Source organism: Amblyomma mixtum, chromosome 5, assembly GCF_055824585.1.
Source record: "Amblyomma mixtum isolate Tamu chromosome 5, ASM5582458v1, whole genome shotgun sequence".
NCBI classification, from domain to species: Eukaryota; Metazoa; Arthropoda; class Arachnida; order Ixodida; family Ixodidae; genus Amblyomma; species Amblyomma mixtum.
Window position 1 is genome coordinate 175372797 of NC_143016.1, and position 17898 is coordinate 175390694.

General features: G+C 48.8%; 1 protein-coding gene across 3 annotated transcripts in view; it reads left to right on the forward strand.

The window, feature by feature from the left end:
* The window catches only part of Duox (dual oxidase), a 183534-nt gene that overhangs the window by 138754 nt on the left and 26882 nt on the right, over positions 1-17898 (forward strand). For all 3 annotated transcript variants that reach the window (XM_089546380.1, XM_089546381.1, XM_089546382.1), the window contains exons 12-13: positions 5446-5624; positions 13922-14040. In XM_089546380.1, the coding sequence (XP_089402506.1) occupies positions 5446-5624; positions 13922-14040 (298 nt within the window). The remainder of the gene's footprint in view (positions 1-5445; positions 5625-13921; positions 14041-17898) is intronic.

Below are 17898 nucleotides of genomic sequence, written 5' to 3' on the forward strand. Positions count from 1 at the left end.
CTGGCAGTACAGTTTTGATTTCGGCTGCTGCTAGGTGGGAGCGCAGCGCTCGCGACCAGCAATTACGGAGTCCTCTTTTCCGTTTCCGCTCATTCAAGTCACTGTCCTCCTATTTCGTCATCGGAGTGTGCCGAGTTTTAATCGGAGCGGCTGGAAAAAGTTTTTCAGCTTTGAATTCATCTTAACAACAAATGCACCTTTTGCTGCCGGAAAAGCGGCAACAAAGCCACAAAATGCCCAACTATCGGATTTTACTAACAAAAAAAAATTGATAGCGTTGTCCTCAGTGTCCCTTTAAGAGCTGGCAGAAGTGCGCATGTAAGTGTCGCTGCAGTGTCGTCGAAGCTTCGGTAGTAAGCTTTCGACGAGGTTGGCTGGCGGCAAGTGCTTCGAGGAAGATAAAAAACCTCTCGGTACAAATGCGCATGCAATGAAACACTATCCTCGTAGCATATTCGGTCTGATTTTAAGTTTATACGCACGGCTTAAACGACCCGCATTACTTGCTCATGCCTCATTTCCTACGCCATCGTACGGCACCTTACCGCGCCCGCCTCTCTGCCCGATTGTTTCAGTGCGGAGTGAAGTGACGCCGCGGCGGTGCGCGAAGGAGCCGCCGCTGGTTACATCCTACAAGAGGGGAGGAGGCACTTGCGTAACTGGCGAGGGGGGCGATTCGTGCGAAAAGTCGGGCGCCCGAGAAGGTCTTCCCTCTCCCCTCCGTTCTCATTTGGGTCAAGGGTCCGCGCGCAACGCTCGGCGGTCTCCGATAACCGCGGCAACAGCACGCGCCAGCGCACCACCTTGACATGGCCAGGCGGCGCTGGCGAGGAGGACCGCAGGAAAAGTAAAAGCGATGGGAGAGGGACAGAGCGCACGTGCCACCAGTGCTCTCAGACATACAGCTCCACTGGTGCGGAGTTGTAAATGGCGAAGAGTGATGAATTAGGAGTAGTACCGCCTTTCTCTCCTTGACTGTAACCATGTCAGATGGTACAACAAGCAGTTCGTGCTGCCTCCTACGGTTTCTAGCCTGTAGGTTCACAAAATCGGAAACTTCTGCGCTCGACAGGTCGCGAAGATGCGCTGTGCTGCTCGTAGTCAAGCAAAGTCATCCGAAGTACCCTCCCGAACGCTGTGAATGAGCATTTGTGCATTAGGGAAACTGCATGCAGACCATTCGAATGCATCTGGTGTATTACAAGAGGGACCCCCAGTGCACTGGCCTAGCGGTGCAGTGTACGGCTCACAGTCGGGAGCCCCTGGGTTCATGCACCTGTCGGCGCCGGCAAGCCACCAGTTCGCCTGATTTGTATGAGTCTCTGGCCAATTGGTCGGCCTCCGCAGGTGCATGTGCTTAGGACCTCTGCCATCGGATCTGTCAAGCAGCTGATCAGTTAGAAAAAAAAAGCCCGGGATCATTATCTGCCATGAATCTTTACGGACTTTTCCTCCTCTACCGTTGGCAGTTCCCACCTGTTCCCCCAGGGGGGATAGAAAAGTATTAATGGCATTCGCAGCCCGCTACAAAAGCGGGTGCCATGTGGACCATTCACAAAGCGCGCAAAAGAAAAAATCGCAACATGAATCATGACAAGGAACCCGTGAAAACTCCAGTTTGCTGCCCTCGGCTGCTCGCGAGCAAATGGCGTTTGCTAGTAAGACCTGCTACAACGCTTATAAAATTTCTTTAGACAGTCTATACACTATTCATAGGCGTTTGTCTGTAAAATCTATAGAATTTCTATAGACAAATCCTGTAGACTGCTCTATGGACAATATAAATCCCATAAGCGGCATATAGATACTCTATAGATTTATGGCGATACACTTGTAGCAGACGTTTGCTTATAGAAAATCCATAGACTATGAGTAGACAAAAGGAAATATATACAGGGAGGCAATGGAGTGAATAAGAAGCCTTTAGAAAGTCTACAGACCATTTTTATAAGGGAACAGCGCCACTTGGAGAAATCAGAAGAGGAGCATTAGTTCACACCCTGTGGTAGCCTAGAAACATTGTCAGCTGTATAAAGTGGCAAGGAAGTCTTATGGCTGTTTCGAAGCAAGGATATCTACACACCTCAGTGTCTCGCTGTGTCTATATAGCGTAACATTTGCATATGTCAGACTGCTCTCGTTAGCCGTGGAAGCGGGAACAATGAAAGGAAACCTGATAAGGACTGCTTGTTTTTTATTTACCTTCATTTCAAGCCAGGTTAGAAGGGAGAAGCGGTGGTCACTCCGTGATCAAGCGCTGAAAGGGCGCGAAGAGTAAGGATATAGCAAATTCATCGTTTATGCTGGTTACGAGCGCTGCTACGGCAAGAGAGTCACATGCGCCTCACAGTTTTGTTTACTTCCTTTGGACCCAGAAGGATAGAAGGGAAACATTCAAATTGGAAGCTGAAAATAAAAAAGAACCTATGTCATCCGACATATTTTTTTTAATGGGGGGGGTTATGGAGAGGACGCTGTACAACTTCCTACTTGAAACCTATCGCACATATCTGCCGTACTTCAAAAGCTTAGTCTGCCTTAATGCCTGCGAATACCATAAACATTCCGTCAGTACCAGTGACCCCTCAACCATTCGCCACTTCTATTACGTACAAGTTGAGCTTGTTTCCTGGGTCAGTTTTAGTTGGCGCTCTTTGCACGTTCAGGAGAAGGATAAAAAACTACACGAAGCCGGGGCTATAAGGCTGGATGGGAAAGACGGGTTGATCTGCTGAAGCCCTTTGTTAACATCTGCCGCATCCGAGTGAAGCCGAGCATTCCAGTAGGAAGGGGGAGAGTAAGGGAAGTAACTGGGGGTAATGGCAGCGGTTCGTGTGCTGCGTATGCGTTCTAATTTGCATTCTACCTAACAATCAACTTTATTAGAATGGAATGCAAACGTGTATTCTGCGACAGCTAAACACCGCCAGCGAACTTCCCATGCTGAATGTCTTCTTGGGCGTCCCAAGTTCCGTGCATCTGGTCTTTTGTCGTATATTCTCCATAGAACTACATACTTATTAGTTCGCTGCGCTAGCGAACCATTAGGCCGTGTAATTTCGCTACATTGCAGTGCGCACTGTGCACGCCCCGGTAATTACGGGGTTGCACAAATAAAAGCCCGAATGCAGAGCGAAGCGCCCAGGGGCAAAACAAGAGCTTGCCGCGCCTCCCTGGAGGCTGCGAGCGCGGTGCCTTCACACTACGAAAGTGGCCGCTGTAGCTGCAGAACCATTCGTGATGTGGCGGAACGTTGGGCGCCCAGTAACACCTCCCCCGTGTTCCCGTCACCTTACCTCCACGCCGGTTCATTCGTCACGCCGATCGTGATTTCGGGTTAGCAGGCTCTGCGTCACGGGCTCGGCAGCCTCTCTTGTTTCGCCATTCCCGCTCGCTTCTTGGTGCGGGTTCACCCCCGGGCGCGGTCACTGGACGCTGCTCCACTTCCCAGCTAGCACAAAAGGGAACGAGAGGGCGCTTCTGTCGTGCATTGCTCTCTGCCAATCGCAGTCGTCGTCAGTGACCGTCACATTCGTGGCGCGCATCGGGCCCCTTGGCTACCGTAGGCCACCGGCGCAGCGAAGCGGCGGCAAACCCGCGGGCCATGCATGAAGCGGCGTACACCCAGTGGATGTCGCCCGAGGCCCATTTTCCTCGCGCGTCATGCAGCGATGTAGCAGGGCTGCCGGAAACGCATATCCGTTCGTCGAGTATGTCTGCTGGCTACGCGAGTGGTGAGCGGGCGTCCGTTTCTCGTCAAGGCTGCCTGCGAAAGCGTGTAGCTCAAAAAGACGCCGCTTGACCGTGTAGCTGGGTGCGGTCCCACGTATTCGCTCATCCTTGTCAGAGCCGGAGGCAACGAAGACGGTGACAGCAGGATCTGGTCAGAGCGGACGGTGGCTTGTAGTCGGCTCAGTTTGGTTTTCATTTTATTCCTAGTCATTCCTTTCTGAAGGATTAAGCTACAAGAAAAGTACAATACAGCAATGAAACGTCCCTTCAAGTTCCCTCAACCAGCATGGTGCTCGCTGCGACCTATGGCACTGCGCGCTGTGAACGCATCGGCATTACTATCTGTCCAGCACCGCTTAAGAGTTCTGTCCATGATTTTTTTTTGTTTTTGTTTTTTGTGGCTGAGGTTTTTTACCGCAGCAAATTTCAATCCGCGAGGAACTCAGTCCATCCGCGTCTCTCTGTGTTTGATCGCATCCTCCTCGTTAGCACATTTGGAATCTTAAGCCAATGCATTTATGCAACATGAACAGAAGGAGGAGGAGGTAGAAGAAGAAAGGCAGGGAGGTTAACCGGAAGAATAATCGGTTTGCTACCCTACACGGGGGGAAAGGGGTTGAGGGGATACAAAAATGAAAGAGAAAGGGGAGTAACATGAAAAGCATTCGTATTCTGGTATTGGGACAGTGCGTGGGGTTGTCTCTAAAAGAGAGCAGGACACAGTAGCGAAAGACGAGAGTGCTTAGTTGTTCTGGGTGTCCAGCTCAATGACTTTTTTTCAGAGCTGATGTAATCTAGAGAAGGCAAAGAAGAATCCGTATCCAATGGCACGGATGTGGAACACCTCGAAATTTGGTCGGTAGACGAACGGGAAAGCCACGAAGGGAATAGCAATACAGTGCTAAAAAGCCAAGCTGCGCCTCGCCCGTAGTCAGACCATGAAGAAGAGACCGAGCCGGTCCCGAAACCTCGTTTTTTTTTTTCAAAAATTAACTTGGTTGGCGTCAGTAACCTGTCTCCTAAATTAATTTTCCCAACCAGACAGACTTTCGTCCAATGTTTTCGTTTGAATCAGCAGGTGTATATTTTCGTTAAATACTAGAAAAAGAAAGCAATGTAGAGAAACTAGCCACACTCCTAGCGCTTTTCAGAGGATGCTCTCTGTATTTTTTTCCATTAAAGGGTTCCTCTCTTTCTTTCAAAGGATGCTGGACCATCCTCCGCAAGACGGCTAATGGTTCGCAATACGAGATGCTCGTGAACTGAGCATGGTGTGCAGTTCAGGTCTTCATGGCTTTATAGGGTGTGACATCCCAAAGCGACTGAGGTTTGCCGCAGAAAATAAATTGGGCATTTTTAATCAAATCATTTTGAAATTAATCCATCAATTACTTTCGCGGGCAAATTACTTCCCAGGAGTAAGTCACTGCTTTACTGTATTACCAGGCCAGAGAGTAATTCATTGGAATGCAAATTACCTCGAAAACTAACTAAATTAATGCAATTTTATTACAGTAACCTAAATACGGCCATGTCTGCCTTGGAGAAGCCGACCTGTTTAGTCCGTAATTGCGGCATTCCAGAAGCAGTGGCCATTTAGGGCATGTTCACGTAAAACATCCCGTTCAAAGCTTTTTTTTTTTTTTTGCCAGTGATTATGCGAACGGTGTCGTGCTAACTCAGTGTCTCCCTTTGTCTTATCTGCGACTGCAGCTGTTCGAGAAGCTGCGCAAGCTGTACCGCGACCAGCTGGACAAGGTGGACCTGTTCGTGGGCGGCATGCTGGAGTCGGACGACGGTCGGCCGGGACCGCTGTTCCGGAAGATCATCCGCGAGCAGTTCGAGAGGCTCCGAGACGCCGACCGCTTCTGGTTCGAGAACCAGCAGAACGGGTGCGTGCGTGGAGACTGGCGCTCATCGCAGCTGGCGTGGCACCCGTTGGGGGAAGCCGCGAATGGTTTCTGTTACAAAAATCGGAAGCTAAAAGCACGCGCTGATGTACAGTCTTTGTCAAAAGTAACCAGGCTGCACGTTTTTCTTCTCAGTCGTATATTAAAGCTACTATGCCAGCCCTCAAGCTCTAAATCTCTGTATCATAAAGAGAACCCCTATTCTCACCTCCAAAGAACTTGTTGATCTTTAGGGAAGCCGTGAGGGCTCTCTTAAATGAATGAGAAGCAAACCATGGAGCCTGGTTACTTTTGCTGCACAAGTCTCTAAAAAGCGGTCGCCTTGCAGAAGTTGCAGTTGCAGAAGTGCAGGAATCAAAATGAAAACCTCCCAGTTAAAATTCTGCTGTACTTTTTCGTTTAACTAGCTTTAATTTCATTGTGACTTCATACTGGGAAAACATCAATGCCATAGCTTGCCTGTAGAGTCCATGGACTTGTGTTTGATGGTAGATAACTTCCCAATGTAAACCATTAATCGCTTTTTGCGTAGCAGAGCCAATCAGTCTGACATCTGCTGTGCGTATGCTCGTCTAGAGCACCAGCTTAGTGCGTTTTACTAAACTTTGCGACATGTTTCGCTTTCTGAACTGGTTTCAACTTGCCGAGCTCCTTCCTGGTAGCGCGATCAACGCTGGCATGATCTGTGGAGCCACCGAACAGGGTCGTTAGTCAAAAGAGGGAGCATATGCTGGTAAAGTTGCCTGTCAAGCTGGTTATTTCGTCCCTGCACACAGACATATGAATCTACATTTTCCGGCCCCACTGGGCTGAGCCCTTCGAGCGAACATGATCTTTTTGTTTGCGTACGGCCGACGAGCCGGCCTAGTTGGCGTTTTTTTGCTGTGCGCGCGCGCTCGCAGGAACTCGCCCCTCGTCGCTCAGGTATAGCGGTGGTGAGACGGATCTCGCTGTTACCGAAGATAGTGGGAACCCTTGTCTATCGGGTGGGCGGGGGTCCTCGGCGCATGCCTCATTTCCATAATCCTGCAACGCCGGGCGAGTTTGATCATCCAGGGCAAGCGGCGACGCTGACCAGCGGTCGGCAACAGCAGCAACGAAGGAGGGACAGTGGCCCGCGTAAACTGGTTTCCAGACTCCGCCACCTAATCACTGCCTTTCAATAACGTCTCAAGGTCCCCCCAGTGAGAGGCGACGAATGGGAAAGCCCCGCGTGCCGGCGGCGGCGGCGGACCGAGGCTTCGGAGCTCGTCCACGGGGCAAGGCCGCGTAACCGGCGCTTACCGTCGCCGGGTGCGCCTTTTATCGTCGCCGTTGTCTTCGAGCAAGACTAATGAGAGGCGCGCAAATTGCAGCACCTGATTGCGCCCAAAGTGAGCGAGTAAAGGTGGTCGCGGTGCCTTGCGCGCGCAGGCTCTGATTCACGAAAAGAGCACGTGACTGCCGGCCGCTCAGAGAGCTGAGGCTTAGTAATAGAGCTGAGGGCTGAGACAGTGCGTGCGGGCTGCTTCGAATGTAGGCCGCTTTATACATGAGTTACAGCGAACAATGTCGGAGATTAGTCAGGCTTGAGGTATAGGCCTGTCCGCCCGACTTGGACGACAGAAACAGTATTTCTCTCTCTCTCTCTCTCTCTCTCTCTCTCTCTCTCTTTCAGATCAGACTTTCAGAGCGCTATTATTTTAACTGCGCAGCACCATTCCGAGATTGAGCCCGGAGTACTTCAGGATATACAAGCATTATTTGTCCGTGCTTGCGGCGCATTGGGAGTCTTTAAAACTGCGACTGAAGGCATGTGCAGCAATTTGGGACAAAAATTTTCAAAAATTGGAAAATTGTAAGATACTTTTACGGAAATATCGAAGGCAATCGTCCATTCTTCTGATATGCAGTAAAATCTTTCTTTTAAAGTGTTTCCATCGATCGCATCGAACAGTTAAGACTCCTATAGAAAACACATGGGGAATGCTTTTGACCATAGCAAAAAATTCAATGCTGCCGTAGGGTGATCTGCGGAAACATTGATTGTTTTAGTGAAATATTACATTATATGAAAGAATTGCGTTCATAAAAGGTTTCCCGCTGAAAAATGCTTTTGTCCAGGTTTGTTGGGTATGTTTTCTTCAAGAGTGAAAGTCGATCATCTGAAGGCAACTGCAACCTAACTGGCAATGCCTTGGAATGTTGGTTTTATCTCGTCGATGGAAATTCTGGAAGCTTTCAAAACGCCGGTGTTACAAATATGCTTGCCGGCGTGAAAAAAGTGACACCCGGACACTTCACCGCTTTTCGGGGCGAAGTTATGCCTGTATAGTTGTGCCGGCACAGCCGTGCACTCCGGGGCACTAGTAATAAATGAATGAATTAATTAATTTCACTGGCATCCCTTTACAATCCGGGGGCGGTGGAAAGCGCGACCTTGTGCACTAAACATTACTTGTCGTAAATGTCTGCTCATGAGCTCAGAACTGGCAAATATTCGACGACCGTGCGAAAAAGATTTGCCGAAAGTTAGCGCTCGTCTCATCATTACCTCTTGAACTCGTCATTTGATCTGCCATTGCTGTTTACCCTCAATATTAGCACTAGGAGACGGCAGCAAGAAACAACATCTGCGGAGACGACAGGCTGGTGGGCTGGCGTTGACTTCGAACGAACTCGTCATTCAGCTCACAAATGACCGAAGCTGGTAGTCGCGACAGCAGCTACTGACGAGTGTACGTGGCGGTCGTTTAAACGTAGTTTAGAATGTTGTGTATAAGCGGTGCAAATCTACGTGAGTGGTCCCGAGTGTCGGAGAAGGGCCGCACGCAATCGCGAACATTCCTGCACATTCTGGTACGCGATGTAACCTGTCCCACGTGGGCGAATAAAAGAATCACAGGGCATCGCCTTGATGCCGTTGAAGACCAAAACAAAAAAGTTTTAAAATTTATTGAGCTCGTGGCAATATACGCCTCCAAGGACAGCACCGCTGTCACCACTGAAACTAAAATATCGCTGTTGGATCTGCCATGGGGCAAAATAAAACCAAAACAATCGGCCCCTATCTATTTTGAGGACGCTGGCCACGGAACTTAGCAACTTTGAGGTGTCATTAATTTTACTCCGTACTGAGCGGCTGGCACGAGCGAGAGAAGGACAGGGCGAAAATTTTCCTCATAAGCAAGCACCGGTTGGAGGACGTTGACGAGTACACTTTTGGGTTGAAACCAGTGGCGACCAAACACACTGTGTACTAGACTGCAAGGCTCTTCATAGCTTACCGGGGAAATTGTATAAGTGATGAACCAAGTGAAATAGTGGTACGAGAAAAGTTTTGCGTTGAGACCCGTCACTTTCAAATGCTGAGACGTTCTGCCGGTCGGCAGACCACCGCCTTCCTGTTGGCAGACGGCGAGCCCATCACCGGCGCGATCTGCATACTATAATTCATTTTCTCCTTATTTGTCGCTACCGTCAATGCTGCTCTGTAAAGAGGAACTCGGGACCTCTCAAGCTATTTGTAAAGCTTTTTCCCTGGCTTTCCTCACAGCGCAACCGCCTTTCTTGCGGAAATAATTCTTCAAACCTCCAGACCTGCAACAAGCGCCTGCTGTCTGCGAGAACATTCCCCGCATTATGTCAGCTGCGCTCTAGCGAACACGCGACACCAGCACGTCTGTCACTCGCGATGCTTGCTGCCCACTCGACGAGGACAGCATGCTGAGAAGAGGGACGTCTGCCAATCTCAGTTATTAGTACCGTGTTCTGAGGGGGGAGGGGTGAGTCGGGGCGATTATTATTTCGGCAAAGGACGCTGCATGAGTACTCGTAGAGCCAATGTTTCTCGTAGGTATGGATTTGGTCCTGTGAAAAGCACCGTGGAAGCGACGGTTTAAAAATAGAAGTACGTGCTTGTGCTCGTGACAGTTCTTTGGCACTAAAGCGCAAGAAAGGGGGCCCCGCCAGGGTGGTGGAAGATTCCTGTTTTTGCAACTCGACAAGCTCTCCCTAACTGATTCGGCTAAACGAAGTTATACTAGCGGGGCGGGAAGAGGGGGGGGGGGGGGGTTGTCTCTTTGTTCTGGTTTTCTCGCTTCATACGTGTCACTCGAAGTTCCATTGTCCACAGTTCCATATACTAAGCAAGTTAGAATAAATGGGCCCCCTTTTCCTGCTATCGCAAGTGAGGCCCTGGGCTGCAGCCCCCTTAGTCCCCCCCCCCCCCCTCCCCCCAAATTCAGCGCTGCCTAAGCTGCTTTCTTCGCGTAAATCCCGCCTCTGTTCGTCCTCCGCAGCCTATTCGCACTGATGTTAGCATTTTAGCAATTAAAGGTCTACCATTGTTGACAGAAAAACTTACAAAGAAAATTAATCGCGATTACGTGCGTGGCAATGCCGATTATCAGCGCTCGCTTGCGCGCATTGTGCCTTGGCAGTTGATGCATACACTATGAATGCTACCCGCCACGCATTGGTGGGTGACGATTATGTTTCGGCTTCGGCAGGATCACAACTAGTGCTTTATGGAGCCAGAAATGTGTTGGCATAAACTTGACTGTCTTGTGCAGCGTTTTGCGGTCAGCGTCCGGCGAGCATTCGCCCCACATCCGACCCGAAATGGCTCTTGCCTCCCGCATATGTGCAGCGTTCAGAGTACGACGCCCGAACTCGGTGACGTCCCCTCCTGCAATGCGATTGACATACCACATAGCCACTGGCGTATTTATCGTGACTGTGGCGGCAGCTACTGTGCATGCGCGTAGGATGGCGCGCCAAGCAGTCATTTCAAGATGTCGGCGTTTCAAGGCGTTTAGCGCCCCCTTGTTGCGAGCGCGCGTCCCACCTGTTTACGACGAAATTAGTCATTTGATCATGGAAGGTTTTTGGTGACGAGACGAACACGTTAAACACTACTACGCGTTTTCCGGGAACTTTCGGCTGATCAACTATCGCTAGAAAAGAAAAAAAGATGGCTGGTGGTTTAGCATTGCTAAGCACGAAATATTGTGCGAAAGCACGGTTATTTGGAAGTGGACACCACCGCCATGTACCTCAAAGCACGATTGAGAGTGTCCACTGCCCCAGGGCGTCAACTATGCGCGTTTCCTTTCGTCACTCCCTCAGCGGCTGCACGCAAACAGTAAGAGTTTGCGCTCCATTTGTTTCAGTGCGTTCGCACTGAAACAAACTGGAATCACTTTAGAGAAAGAGGAATAAGTAATGTCACTGGTTTATTATTATAATTTTTTATTTTACGGATACTTTAGATTGAACTCTGGGGACAGGTTAAGCTCGCCTATATCAATCGATTACGGCATTCTAATGAAAACGAGGTTAATTTAAACTGGGAACGAAGTGTCTATAAGGTCCAAATAACCCAGAAATTTAAAGTAAGCTATTGCCGCCACCAGGCGTTTTCACAAGCAATTGCTGTGATGAAAGGAGTTTTTTTTTAATGCGATTGTCCGAGTCTGGCTCACACTGCCATTTTCTCTGAGTCAGCGGTCACGGGGTCAGCTATTGTCTTAACGCGCATTTAAACGGAGTCGCGAAAGAAAAAATTACCGACGATTACGTTACTTCCTAATGCGAAATTTGAGCGCAGCAAATAAGCTGTTTCACCTTTTCGATAGATTGAGGCAAAGAAATCGAGCAACACATGTATGCGCTATCACAGAATTTTTTTTTTTTATTTTTCACACGTATTCCTTTAACAAAGACTCCACTAACAGTTCTTGACAGTCATGAAGGAAGCTTTGTGGTCGGAGAAATAGAGTGATATATGTTCGAATTGGTACACCAATGCTTGATTCTCAAAGACGAGATCTATACAAGTGCCTCGCGAGGTTGTCACAGCCGTGGGACGCGTTACGAGCGAGAGGAACGGGATGTTCTCCCGCATAAGTGTTAGGAAATTGCTGTTTGTCTTTATGTCAACATTAAAGTCCCCCACTACTAACATCGGTGTGGATCGATGGACGGTTAATGCGAGTTGCAGGAAGTGCACGACGTCTTTCGTGAGTGCGGTAGGGGCGAAGTAGGCAGTTACTACCAGCAAGCCGTTGGGCAACTTTGCGGCGCACAGTTCGCCAACTTCATGTGACGTGCCAAACATTTCGACTGGTATTGCAGAGAGACCTGTGCGCAAGTAGATAGCGACTCCCGCCGCTCTGTTGTGGTCTCTGCGAGCACCACAGCAGTATAGGAAATCTATGATTTCGAGAGGCTCTTCGGGATCCATCCAGGTTTCAGCAAAGCAAAGTACAGAGGAATGGCGCAGAATGTGATCGTGGTGTACGTCCTTGTCATGTGCGGCAAGGAAGCGTACGTTAAGAATGTGGTTGTGAATGATGAATCAAGTGCTGCCAGCGAATGACGCGTCCATTGGCTGTCTGCGTGTGTTACTGATGTGTGGTTAACATGTTAAGCTTCGCCTGTAAGAGTGGAACGCGACAGCGTCTTGCAACGCTGCCAGGGAGTCCACAGAACGCCATCGCCAATTCGGCTGTACGCCTTGCTGGACGGTAAATTTATTTTTTGAGGAAAGGAAATGTATCTCTCTCGCATATCTGGGTGGACACCTGCACCTCGCCGTAAGGGAAAGGGGGAAGATGGGAGTGAACGAAGACGCTGTATTAGCTAGACGCGCCTTTGTTCATTCCAAACCATTCAGCTGGCATTACGGAGTGGCTAGCGTGCTCGTATCGCACTCCGGAGACCCTGGTTCGATTCCCCAACTCGACCAATTTCGTTCTCGGTTTTATTGATTTATGCGGTCTAACTAGAAAGGTTAATTAGGCTATATTTATATTATTGTATTTCTATCCATCGTGTTCTGTCATTAACCTGTCAATTGTTGGAACTGTCTAGGATGTTCGACACAACGTATATGAAACGAGCAACGTCTTACTGAGTGGGGAAGTGCGTGGTGGTGGAGGGAACGCGGCTTCGTACTTCTGTTTTTTTTCAGCAGCGTCTCCTTCCGCGGACGCTGTTGTCGCTGCGGCGCGCGGCTTTCTTTTCTTCTGACCTCTTCATTCTCCTCTATATTAATTAGGCTAATTGATTAAGCAATTAACTAAACTCAGTCCAACTTAATTGCAGCATCACTATACGATCCCTTTGATTGGTTGCATATGGTTACTAGCCAAAGTACAATTGGCCCCATTTGAAATTCGCGCACTGTGACGTCACGAGCATTTCGACCAATTGAAAAGCGTGACATTGGGGGCGGAGCTGGTTACGAGGCCGACGACGACGCGAAACCCAGGAACGGACGCCAAAGAGCTGCGCTCTAAAAAATTGCCGACGATTACGTTACTTCCTAATGCGAAATTTGAGCGCAGCACATCAGCTGTTTCAACTATGCGTTTCGGCTTGGGCGTGCAGGAGATGGCGCCGTGGGAGAGCGCGCTGATGGAGCAGTGCGCTGCCCCGGCTGCGGAGCTGGTTCCGAGGGACAACGGCGAAGCCGCGAAACGCAGGAACGCGCGCCCGAAGAGCTGCACTCTAAAAAAAAATGCCATTTTCAACTCCAAATTTCTGGACAGGAAGCGAGTTCCTTGCTGCATAAAGAATGTGAACATTGCCACAAGAAGCAAAACAGTCGAGTTTTACTAAGAACAAAAATGAGGTGGAGTTTTTCCCAGTATCCCTTCAAGCAGACTATAAATTCGCAAAGCCCTGTACCGAAGTTCTCACTGTCGTATTCTGCATTGCGAGGTGTCAGGAACAGCGCGGAGGAAGGTTGAGGTCTTGAGTGTTGCTCACCTGCACCCACTCCTTTCCATCATGAATTTGTAGAAGAAACGTGCTCAACGTTTCAGTTACTCTGTGGCGTCATCAATTTGCCTCCATCATCATCATCGAAACACCCCTCCCATATCCCTCCAATTAAACATATGCTTTGCCAGCTACGGCCACTCTTTTCGAAAAACTTCTTAATCTAATACGCCCATATAAATCTCTGCCGCCTCCTGCTATACGCTTGCCGCTCTTGGAATCAAGCCCGGTACCCTTAACGACGTCGGTTTATTGCCTTCGCTTTAAATGCCCTGCCGAAGCCCATTTCTTCCTCTTAATTTCGACTAGGGTGTCATTAACCCGCGTCTGTTCCATCACCCACTCTGCCCTCCTCCTGTGTCTTAACTTTAAACCTATCATTTTCCTTTCCATAGGTTGCTGCGTTATCCTCGATTTAAGTTGTACCCGCTTCCCCCGCTTGAGGTTAAAGAATCTTGGGTGGGTCCACCCGACGAAACTTTCCTAATGCATGCATATTTTCCTTTCACCAGGATGTTCTCGGCGGAAGAAATTGCAGACATCCGGAGAATCACCATGTACGACATCATCATCGCTGCTACGGACATCAAACCGAACGAGATCCAGAAAAACGTTTTCTTCCATGTAAAAGGTAGGGAGGAGAGGGAAGGGGGCCTTGGTCATTGCCAGCACAGCACTGAAAAGTGGTCTCGCGTTGTGCCTTCCGGGTTTATTGAAATCGTTGGCTTCTTTTGTTACTGTTTTTAATGGGAGCTGACTACGTCATGCTAACCTCTATTATAGAGCGGGATGAAGAGAGCACTTAAGTGCCAGGTAGCTTAATTATAATTTTTCCGCGTCATTTCCTAGGTGACACTGATTGGAGCCACGGCCTTACGGCTCTAGTCACAAGGCAAGAAAATCGAGCAGCCTGTGGCTACCTCGCAATTGCCGCTTTCAGATAAAAACTATCATGAGACGATCCCGACTGGACAGTGTCCGTGCGCGTGGTGGCAACCAGAGATAATTGTAGGACGCCACGTGCTGTTTTGAGGCTATAACGGAGCTCATCTCGCCAGACCGATGCGAGAACTGTCGCGTGCTCTCCTCGGCCATTTCGCGACTTTGGCAACTAAAGATAACGAAAATGACGCAACGACAAGTTTGTGCGACCAGGCAGCTCACAGCATCATAAGATGGGGCTTTACGACTTAGCGCTTGTCTCAAGTAAAATATTTCAGATCAGTTTTTTGAAAAATTGGTAAAACGTATAAGTGCTTTCACGCATAGAGCTTATCTGTAAAAAAATCAGTTGTCGCGCAGGGCTATGAAAGGCGGTTAGCTTTTCTTCTATTTAGCGTAAACAGATAAGACTCAGTTGGTGTTCGGCAAGGTGACAGACACTTTTCGCTGCAGGTATCCACTGTGTGTTTGTAAGAGGCATTAAGGGTGAATTTGGAAAAGGTAGGGATATAAGCAAATGGCAAACAGCTTAGTAATCTCCAATTAATAATGACATTGCCCTCTTATTTCAGGGGGGGGGGGATTGAAACCCATTAATGACGTAAACCTTCAAAGGAGAACGGTGGTAATAAAAATTAATATGAAGAAAACTAATGTCATGTTGGACGAGAGTGAAATAACTAGGCGAATAAAAAAAATGGCTGAGGCTTAACTTGGTTAAGCCTGGAGAATGCGAAGCATCATCGTGTCGCGTAATTTGGAGGCGCACAACCACAGCGACGGCGCGAGGTGGGCCCCCGTTTCTGCACTGTCGTGACGTCATCGTGTCACGTGGTGTGACGTCATGTATCACGTGATTTGGAGGCGCACAACCACAGCGACGGCGCGAGGTGGGCCCCCGTTTCTGCACTGTCGTGACGTCATCGTGTCACGTGGTGTGACGTCATGTATCACGTGATTTGGAGGCGCACAACCACAGCGACGGTGCGAGGTGGGCCCCCGTTTCTGCACTGTCGTGACGTCATCGTGTCACGTGGTATGACGTCATGTATCACATGATTTGGAGGCGCATAACCACGATGAAGGGCTGAAGTGGTAGCTAAAGTAATATGCTTCGCATAAAAAAAATTCAGGGGGACCTTTTGTTGATCTAAAGTGCGGTGAGGCGAAAGCCTTAAGCGCGGTGTTGCTTCTTGTGTCACTGATGTGTTGTTAAGATTTTAAGCTTCGCCTCTAAAAGTGGAACGCGACAGCATCTTGCAACGCTGCCAGGGAGTCCACAGAACGCCATCACCCGTTCGGTTATGAGCAAGTCATCGGTAAATTGGTTTTTGAGGAAAGGAAATGTATCCGCTCGCATACCTCGGTGGACACCTGAACCTCGCTGTAACGAGAAGGGAGGAAGATGGTAGTGAACAAAGACACCGTATTCACTAGACGCGCCTTTGTTCATTCCAAACCATATCGAGCTGGCATGGCGGAGTGGTTAGCATGCTCGTCTCGCACTCCGAAGACCTGGGTTCGATTTCCGAACACGACCAATTTCCTACTCGGTTTTATTTATTTATCTGGCCTGATTAGAAAGGTTAATTAGGCTAATTGGGTGATTAAGCAATTAACTAAACTCATTCCCACTTACTTGGAGCATCACTATACGATCCCTTTAATTGGTTGCATGGTTACTAGCCAAAGTACAATGGCCCCGTTTGAAATTCTCGCACTGTGACGTCACGACCGTTTCGACCAATTGAAAAGCGTGACATTTCTGTCGGCAGCTCCTGCTTACAACGATGAGGCAAAGGCTTCTGCCTTATTAGGGTGCAGTGTATTTGGCAGGGGATCTCAGGTTAACACCAGTTTACCAGTGCCCTTCAAGAAAAAAAGTGTACAGTCTATTAATTGCCAGTAGACACCCATACACTTACAGGCTAATGAAAAAAAAAATGAACACGGAATTAAATTCAGGATAGCGCAGCAAGCTTTTGAAAGGAGATAATAACATGTAACGTTAAGCAACAGGAAGATAGCAGAGTGGACCAAGGAAGAAACGATAATTAATATGATATCCCAGAAGAAATACAGATAGAGAAATGGGCATGCGCAGGGCATGTAATGCAAAAGCGAGGCAACTGATGGTCTCTTAGGTTAACCGAGTGTAGTCCAAGGGAAGGAAAACGTAACAGGAAGGCGGCGCAGGGTCATTCAGGTGTTTGGCATTACGAAGTTCGCGGGTTTAAGGTGGCTGCAGTTGCACATTAGAGGGTTTGTTGCAGCCATAAGTTACTGGGATGTTTGCGCATCCGTATGGATGTTGTTTATTGGTGAGTAACTCCAAAGTGCTCTTTAATTACTGGAAAGTAAAATGCTACTATCATAATCACTCAGTTTCCGGTTTAAACAGTCAATAGACCGTTGTCGTCGACAACTGCATTGTCATGACTGCAAAGAAAGTGCTGCATGTTTAGGAAGACTGCACCTAAGATCACTGATGTCCAGGTGAAATGAATCGTACGCCATAGATAGCCTGGGGGCATGAGCTTCTGTTCAAAAGCTAGGTAGATTATATGAAATCTAAGTGGTCCAACAGCGATTGCGAACAAATTAAGAACACTCATTAGCAGCTTTGTTAGAGGTCACAATTAATGCCACCGAGGGTCTCGAGAGTGCGCGCCCTGTGCTTTTACAGCGGGGCTGTCTGCTTTTGAGCCGTGTTTTATTTTGCTGTGGCGTCCTCAAACCCCATGCCACCACAACCAGCACTTAGAACAGAGAAAAGGTGCGATGAACAATGGATGGATGTCAGTGCCATCTGGCTTGCCAAGACGGATGGCCACTTGCAGCTGGCCCCTCTCCTCGGTTGTGACAGTGGTATTCTTAATGCAGTGGCTGGCCAGCTGCAACCAAAACAATCAAAGAGAAAATATGTCGATTTTGAAATCTTTTGAGGGCTATAATAGAGTATTTCGCGTGCTGGCAGCATGAAAATTTACCTGTTTTTGTTGCGATTTCACGGAGCCCCGGAGAGCCCCAACTGAAAATGTGCGAGGGGCGGTGACATCAGAGCAGCGCGGAGCCGCCACCTACTCCTCCGCTATGCGGGTGACTCAGAGGTGCCGCCGCCGCTGCGACTGCAGCGCCGTTGCTTCCGCATTTCTACTCCGGATGGCCATTGGTCAAACCACAGCCAATTTTTTCTATCAATAACAAAATATGAACTGGAAAGTGCACTACACTTAAAGCAAGAAGCATGAAATATTTGGTGGGATTACCATCCGGAAGCTGCACTTGAGTTGTGAAAGACGCCGTAGCGAAGGCTTGGCAGATTATGTATCCACCACCGGGGGTTCTGACCCTGTACTGAAATCTCACAGCACATGGGCACAATTGCAATTATTGGCAGGGATTTTATCCCGTGACATCTGGCTCAGCCCGCAAACGCCACAGCCACAGAGCCATCGCGGATGGCTGGGATTGATATCTGGGCGTGAAACACTGTAAGAGAAAGGATAAAGTAGCATAGAGACCGCTCTCGGTAGCACGGCGCACG